General features: G+C 40.1%; 1 protein-coding gene across 1 annotated transcript in view; it reads right to left on the reverse strand.

Annotated features, from left to right (window-relative positions):
* LOC148574226 (uncharacterized) overlaps positions 1–6,366 on the reverse strand; it is a 69,227-nt gene extending 62,861 nt beyond the window's left edge. The window contains exon 1 of the mRNA XM_088505873.1: positions 6,221–6,366. Within this exon, the coding sequence (XP_088361999.1) occupies positions 6,221–6,366 (146 nt within the window). The remainder of the gene's footprint in view (positions 1–6,220) is intronic.
* Between the last annotated feature and the right edge of the window lie 2,657 nt (positions 6,367–9,023).

Here is a 9,023-nt window from a genome sequence, read left to right on the forward strand (position 1 = left end):
TATGGACAAGTAGAGGACGTGTTAGTAAAGGTTGAAGGCCTTTACATCCCTGCTGATTTCATAGTCCTAGATACTGGGAAGGATGAGGATGAATCCATCATCCTAGGAAGACCTTTCCTAGCCACAGCAAGAGCTGTGATTGATGTGGACAGAGGAGATTTGATCCTTCAAATAAATGAGGACAACCTTGTGTTTACAACTCAAGGACCTCTCTCTGCATCCATGGAGAGGAAGCATAAAAAGCTTCTCTCAAAGCAGAGTCAAACAAAGCCCCCACAGTCAAACTCTAAGTTTGGTGTTGGGAGGCCACAACCAAACTCTAAGTTTGGTGTCAAACCCCCATATCCAAACTCTAAGTTTGGTGTTGGAAGGTCTCAACAAAGCTCTGCACATCTGTGAGGCTCCATGAGAGCCCACTGTCAAGCTATTGACATTAAAGAAGCGCTTGTTGGGAGGCAACCCAATGTTTATTTATCTAATTTTCATTATTTTTTTATGTTTTATTAGGTTCATAATCATGTGGAGTCACAAAATAAATATAAAAATTGAAAACGGAATCAAAAACAGCAGAAGAAAAATCACACCCTAGAGGAAGACCTTACTAGCATTTAAACGCCAGTAAGAAGCATGTTTTGGGCGTTCAACGCCAGAAATGGGCAGCATCTGGGCGTTTGAACGCCAGAAATGCACCCTGGAGAAGAGCTGGCGCTGAACGCCCAGAACAAGCATGGTTCTAGCGTTCAACGCCAGAAATGGGCAACAAATGGGCGTTCAACGCCCAGAACAAGCACCAATCTGGCGCTGAACGCCCAGAGTTGTGTGCAAGGGCATTTTGCATGCCTAATTTGGTGCAAGGTTGTAAATCCTTGAACACCTCAGGATCTGTGGACCCCACAGGATCACCTTAGGATCTGTGGACCCCACAGGATCCCCACCTACCTCCACTCACTTCTTCTCACCCCTCTTTCACACAATCCCATAAACTCTCTTCCCCATCACCTCTTCATCACTCACATCCATCCACTCTTCCCCATAAACCTACCTCATAAACTCCACCTACCTTCAAAATTCAAAATCAATTTCCCACCCAACCCCACCCTAAATGGCCGAAACTTACCCCCCTCCCTTCCCTATATATAGCCCTCCATTCTTCCTCATTTTCACACAACACAACCCTCTTTTCTCTTCTTGGCCGAAACACACCTCTCCCCTCCTCTCCATATTTTCTTCTTCTTCTTCATCTATTCTTTCTTCTCTTGCTCGAGGGCGAGCAAAATTCTAAGTTTGGTGTGGTAAAAGCATAAGTTTTTTGTTTTTCCATTACCATTGATGGCACCTAAGACCGGAGAATCCTCTAGAAAAGGGAAAGGGAAGACAAAAACTTCCACCTCCGAGTCATGGGAGATGGAAAGATTCATTTCCAAAGCTCATCAAGACCACTTCTATGATGTTGTGGCCAAGAAGAAGGTGATCCCCGAGGTCCCTTTCAAGCTCAAAAGAAATGAGTATCCGGAGATCCGACATGAAATCCAAAGAAGAGGTTGGGAAGTCCTAACAAACCCCAGCCAACAAGTTGGCATCCTAATGGTTCAAGAGTTCTATGCCAATGCATGGATCACTAGGAACCATGATCAAAGTAAGAACCCGAATCTAAAGAATTATGTTACAATGGTTCGGGGGAAATACTTAGATTTTAGCCCGGAGAATGTGAGGTTGGCGTTTAACTTGCCTATGATGCAAGGAGATGAACGCCCCTACACTAGAAGGGTCAACTTTAATCAAAGGTTGAACCAAGTCCTCATGGACATATGTGTGGAAGGAGCTCAATGGAAGATTGACTCCAAAGGCAAGCCGGTTCAACTAAGAAGACTGGACCTCAAACCTGTGGCTAGAGGATGGTTAGAGTTCATCCAACGCTCCATCATCCCCACTAGCAACCGATCTGAAGTTACTGTGGATCGGGCCATCATGATCCATAACATCATGATTGGAGAGGAAGTAGAAGTTCATGAAGTCATCTCCCTTGAACTCTACAAAATAGCCGAAAAGCCCTCCCCTGGGGCAAGGCTAGCTTTTCCTCATCTTATTTTCCATCTATGTTACTCAGCTGGAGCTTCCATAGAAGGAGACATTCCCATTGAGGAAGAGAAGCCCATCACTAAGAAAAAGATGGAGCAAGCAAGAGAGCCCATTCATGGAGCTCAAGAGGCGCAAGAAGCTCATCACCATGAGATCCCGGAGATGCCTCAAATGCATTTTCCTCCACAAAACTATTGGGAGCAAATCAACACCTCCCTAGGAGAATTAAGTTCCAACATGGGACAACTAAGGGTGGAACATCAAGAGCACTCCATCATCCTTCATGAAATCAGAGAAGATCAAAAAGCAATGAGGGAGGAGCAACAAAGACAAGGAAGAGGCATAGAAGAGCTCAAGGACATCATTGGTTCCTCAAGAAGAAAACGCCACCATCACTAAGGTGGACTCATTCCTTGTTCTTACATTCTCTGTTTTCGTTCTCTCTATGTTAAAGTGCTTATCTATGTTTGTGTCTTCATTACATGATCATTAGTAGTTAGTAACTTTGTCTTAAAGTTATGAATGTCCTATGAATCCATCACCTCTCTTAAATGAAAATTGTTTTAATTCAAAAGAACAAGAAGTACATGAGTTTCGAATTTATCCTTGAACTTAGTTTAATTATATTGATGTGGTGACAATGCTTCTTGTTTTCTGAATGTATGCTTGAACAATGCATATGTCTTTTGAAGTTGTTGTTTATGAATGTTAAATATGTTGGCTCTTGAAAGAATGATGACAAGGAGACATGTTATCTGATAATCTGAAAAATCATAAAAATGATTCTTGAAGCAAGAAAAAGCAGCAAAGAACAAAGCTTGCAGAAAAAAAATAGGCGAAAAAAAAAAGAGAGAGCAAAAGCAAGCAGAAGAAGCCAAAAGCTCTTAAAACCAAGAGGCAAGAGCAAAAATCCAATAACCCTTAAAACCAAAAGGTAAGGGCAAATAAAAAGGATCCCAAGGCTTTGAGCATCAGTGGATAGGAGGGCCTAAAGGAATAAAATCCTGGCCTAAGCGGCTAAACCAATCTGTCCCTAACCATGTGCTTGTGGCGTGTAGGTATCAAGTGAAAACTTGAGACTGAGCGGTTAAAGTCAAGGTCCAAAGCAAAAAAAGAGTGTGCTTAAGAACCCTGGACACCTCTAATTGGGGACTTTAGCAAAGCTGAGTCACAATCTGAAAAGGTTCACCCAATTATGTGTCTGTGGCATTTATGTATCCGGTGGTAATACTGGAAAACAAAGTGCTTAGGGCCACGGCCAAGACTCATAAAATAGCTGTGTTCAAGAATCATCATACTGAACTAGGAGAATCAATAACACTATCTGAACTCTGAGTTCCTATAGATGCCAATCATTCTGAACTTCAATGGATAAAGTGAGATGCCAAAACTATTCAAGAGGCAAAAAGCTACAAGTCCCGCTCATTTGATTGGAGCTATGTTTCATTGATAGTTTGGAATTTATAGTATATTCTCTTCTTTTTATCTTATTTGATTTTCAGTTGCTTGGGGACAAGCAACAATTTAAGTTTGGTGTTGTGATGAGCGGATAATTTATACGCTTTTTGGCATTGTTTTTAGTATGTTTTTAGTAGAATCTAGTTACTTTTAGGGATGTTTTCATTAGTTTTTATGTTAAATTCACATTTCTGGACTTTACTATGATTTTGTGTGTTTTTCTATGATTTCAGGTATTTTCTGGCTGAAATTGAGGAACTTGAGCAAAAATCATATTCAGAGGTTGAAGAAGGACTGCTGATGCTGTTGGATTCTGACCTCCCTGCACTCAAAATGGATTTTCTGGAGCTACATAACTCAAAATGGCGCGCTTCCAATTGCGTTGGAAAGTAGACATCCAGGGCTTTCCAGAAATATATAATAATATATACTTTGCTCAAGTTTAGATGACGAAAACTGGCGTTTAACGCCAGCTCTCTGCCCAATTCTGGCGTCCAGCGCTAGAAACAAGTTGCAAAGTGGAGTTCAACGCCCAAAATGGCACAAAAGCTGGCGTTCAACTCCAGAAAGAGCCTCTGCACGTGTAACATTCAAGCTCAGCCCAAGCACACACCAAGTGGGCCCCGGAAGTGGATTTATGCATCAATTACTTACTTCTGTAAACTCTAGTAGCTAGTTTATTATAAATAGGACTTTTTACTATTGTATTAGACATCTTTGATCAGTTGTATGCTATCTTAGATCACGTTTTGGGGGCTGGCCATTCAGCCATGCCTGGACCTTTCACTTATGTATTTTCAACGGTAGAGTTTCTACACTCCATAGATTAAGGTGTGGAGCTCTGCTGTTCCTCAAAGATTAATGCAAAGTACTACTGTTTTCTATTCAATTCAACTTATTCCGCTTCTAAGATATTCATTCGCACTTCAACTTGAATGTGATGAACGTGACAATCATCATCATTCCCCATGAATGCATGCCTGACAACCACTTCCGTTCTACCTTCGATTGAATGATTATCTCTTAGATCTCTTAATCAGAATCTTCGTGGTGTAAGCTAGATTGATGGCGGCATTCATGAGAATCCGGAAAGTCTAAACCTTGTCTGTGGTATTCCGAGTATGATTCTGGGATTGAATGACTGTGATGAGCTTCAAACTCGCGAGTGCTGGGCGTAGTGACAGACGCAAAAGGAGGGTGAATCCTATTCCAGCATGATCGAGAACCTCAGATGATTAGCTGTGCTGTGACAGAGTATTTGGACCATTTTCACAAGAGGATGGGATGTAACCATTGACAACGGTGATGCCCTTGCATAAAGCCAGCCATGGAAAGGAGTAAGACTGACTGGATGAAGGCAGTGGAAAAGCAGAGATTCAGAGGAACGAAAGCATCTCTACACGCTTATCTGAAATTCTCACCAATGAATTACATAAGTGTTTCTATCCTTCTTTTATTATTTAATTTCGAAAACTCCATAACTATTTTATATCCGCTTGACTGAGATTTACAAGGTGACTATAGCTTGCTTCATACCAACAATCTCCATGGGATCGACCCTTACTCACGTAAGGTTTATTACTTGGACGACCTAGTGCACTTGCTGGTTAGTTGTATCGAAGTTGTGACAAATTATGAATTGAGATTAGAGCACCAAGTTTTTGGAGCCATTACCAGAGATCACAATTTTGTGCACCACACTTCAATATGATGAATATGATGATCCGTGACACTCATCACCATTCTCAACCTATGAACGCGTGCCTGACAACCACCTCCGTTCTACCTTAGATTGAATGAGTATCTCTTGGGTTCCTGGCTCATGAGTCTGATCGCCTCTCCTGACAACAGAACTTTCAGATCCGTGATACTAGAGTCTTCGTGGTATAAGCTAGAATCCATTGGCAGCATTCTTGAGATCCGGAAAGTCTAAACCTTGTCTGTGGTATTCCGAGTAAGATCCGGGAAGGGATGACTGCAACGAGCTTCAAACTCGCGAGTGCTGGGCATAGTGACAGACGCAAAAGGATCAATGGATTCTATTCCATCACAAGTGAGAACCGATAGATGATTAGCCATGTACATGGACCTTTTTCACTGAGAGGACAGATGGTAGCCATTAACAACGGTGATACACCAACATACAGCTTGCCATGGAAGGAGCCTTGCATGCGTGAAGAAGATGACAGTAGGAAAGCAGAGATTCAGAAGACAAAGCATCTCCAAAACTCCAATATATTCTCCATTACTGCTTAACAAGTATTTATTTGATGCTCTTTTATTCTTCTCAATTCAAACTGATAATCATAATTGATATCCTGACTAAGAGTTACAAGATAACCATAGCTTGCTTCAAGCCGACAATCTCCGTGGGATTCGACCCTTACTCACGTAAGGTATTACTTGGACGACCCAGTGCACTTGCTGGTTAGTGGTACAAGTTGTAAAAAGTGTAATTTACAATTTCGTGCACCAAGCTTCTTCACAAAACAAAACCTCAATACTCTGGGTTGTCTCTCCTTGCTTCTGAATGAACAGAAAATCCTCTTTTATCTCCTTGCATGTTGCTGGGTTCTTCTTCCTAGGTCAACTTCTTGAGCACTGTGCTTCACCAACCCACAAACTTACTTTTTCTCATTAATCCTCAGAGTAGAAACTTTGCTTCTGACCTTCTCTTGTTAACCGAAAGCCATAAAACAACAACCACAAAAGTTTTCCAATGGTAAACTGGATCTGAGCCATTGAGAAGCTACTTGGTCCCCAAGAATCACTTGTGACCATAGATACATAGCAGATTGGAACAGAAAACAACTTTCCCTTGTATGCCATTTTCAAACTTGCAGAGTGTTGGGAAGAAGAGAAGAGCATATTATGCATGCATAAGGAAATGGGTTACCTTTAACCTTTGCCTTAGCTTGATTTGGTTTGATTTTGCTGATTTGACCTCAGCCTTTCTTGCCTAACCTTCTCTTTCTTTCTTCTTCTTTGAATAGCTTAGGAACTAAGCACTCTTTCTCTCTTTTGTGATTTCTGATTGAGACAAGGAAAAAGTTAACGTTGCTTTTGGTGAAAGCATACGAGAGGGAATTGCTTGCTGAGTATCAAATCGGGTTTGGGTTGGTTCTACTCAAGTTCAACCCATTTTTATTCTTTGTTTCTTTTGGGCTTCATTTGCATTTTAGCCCATCAGTCTTGTTTCTTGTCTTCCATCCACCTGGGCTATTGTTATAATAAGTTTTGGCCTGCAACATACAATTCTAAATGATCAACAAAATATAATTATAAATAATCAACATTTAATTATTTATTTTGCCCAATAAAATAATGTTTGTCATCACTAATTAATTTAGTTAATTTCTTAACTCAACAATCTTTCCCTTGATGACAAACATATTTAAAACAAAGATCAAAGGGGAATGAATTTAAGTAAGGTTAAGAAATTTCCCTTTGATTTTTTTCATTTGCTTTTATGTTGCTCCCCCTTTCCTTTTTAAGAGTAGCTCCCCCTAGATTTATGCTTTCCTTTTTGTTCCTGTTTACATTATACTTATACAGAGCACATTAAAGAGCTACACAAAATTCACTATAACTAAGGGAGATTAGGCAACTAGCAGCACAATTCCAGCCCAGTATTTATCATATCATGTCAGCAGCAAAAACAAGATATCAAGATTAATCAAGGGCAAACCAACAACATATGAAAGCAAGTTCCAATTGTTACATCAATACATTCCCTCCAGCAGCACAGTTGCAAAACAAAGTTTATATGCTCAATACTATCATGAACAGCAATTAGAAATTCATAATTAAATCACAAATCACAAAAAATTCAGTAGCAGCAAGCAAAAGTTAATTCAGCAGCTATTACTCCCCCTTTTATCATCAAGGGTGGAGCGTAAGCAAGATCAATGTAAGAAGCACTTTAAATCCTGCAAGAAAGTGTTAGAGCACAGTTCAAAATATGAAGTAAATGAAAATTAAGTGCAGCAGTAGTTAGAGTATTACAGTCATCCAAGACTACAAAAACTAGTTCAAAAGTAGCAAAATAAACAGAATTCATGAGACAAAAAGAGCAGACATCAGCAGCTTCATGAAACAATCCTAGGCATCTGAACCAGTTCCTTCCGAATCAGCTTCCTCGTCAACATCAGTGGCAAGATCTTCATCTTGGTTAGGATTATCAGTGAACTTCATAAACACAGCCACTCTATCCCTTGATTTTCGGAGGAAATTCTCATGTTTGCGGGCTAGCTTTCTTTGCTCCTTGCTCATGGCAATCATGTGATTAGATTGGGAGACAAACTCCTGATCAACATCTTTGACAACATTTAGCAGAGCAGATTTTTGGCCAGTAGAGATGGAGGTACCCTCAGTAGGAGGAGGAGGAGATTCATCAGGAATGAACTCTTCATCATCATCATCTATAACCACTCTCTCAGATCGAGTAGGTCTTTTTTGCTGTTTCACTTCACCACCTCTCTTTAGATATGAATGTCTATTTTTATAATCCTCATTGGTCAAGTCAACACCAAAATGCTCAAATATGCAAGTTAGAAACATGCCATAAGGAAGTGCTTTGTCTTTTTCACTCCTAACAGAGTCAAACATCTATCTAACCATCAAATATACAAATGAAATTTCTGTTTTGGTGAGAAGGGCATATAAAACAAAAGTGTCAGTGTAGGAAACTGATGAGTGAGCATCTTTTCTATCTTTTCCTAGTAAATTTGCATTCAATTTGTTGAGTTTAATCAATAATTAATTATCTTTTAGCCACTATGGATGCTACTTTGAGTCGTATGCAATTCTGTTTATTTCAGGTAGCATTTGGTTGGATTTGATGGAGTTTCCACAGAAAAAGAGAAGAAAGCTATATAGGGCAGGAATGGCTCAGAGGATGGAGAGGAAGCTTGCACAAATGGAAGGAGCACAAGAATTAAAGGAGATGGCCAGCGAGGAGCGACGCGTGCGCGTACCTGACGCATGCAGGTGATTTGGAGATTTGCACAGCGACGCGTGCGCGTACTTGACGCGTACGCGTGACACGCGAAGAAGACTATTGACGCATACGCGTGACTGACGCGTACGCGTGACATGCGCCACGTGCAGAAAATGCTGATTGCTATAATTAATTCTGATTTAAACTTTAATTTTTATAAATAGGAAAAGATATTATATTAGTTTTAGAAAATGGATTTTAAATTAATTAGAATTAGATATAAATGAGAAAAAAAACTTCTCTTCTAGGGATTCCACCTCAGCCCAATTTACAGTTTACGAGAATCCTAGTTTTGACTCTTTTCCATGAGCAACTAAACCTCCACTGTTAAGGTTAGGAGCTCTCTCTATTTGTATGGATTGATTCTATTGTTTTTTGTATTTTAATTCATGTACTGATTTATAATTTAAGAATTGTTTTCATTCTCTATCTTATGAATTTGGGTGGAACGGAAGTATGACTCTTGTTCTAATTGAGTTCCTGTATA

This window comes from Arachis ipaensis, chromosome B2 (genome assembly GCF_059453495.1).
Source record: "Arachis ipaensis isolate K30076 ecotype BB chromosome B2, ASM5945349v1, whole genome shotgun sequence".
Taxonomy (NCBI): Eukaryota; Viridiplantae; Streptophyta; class Magnoliopsida; order Fabales; family Fabaceae; genus Arachis; species Arachis ipaensis.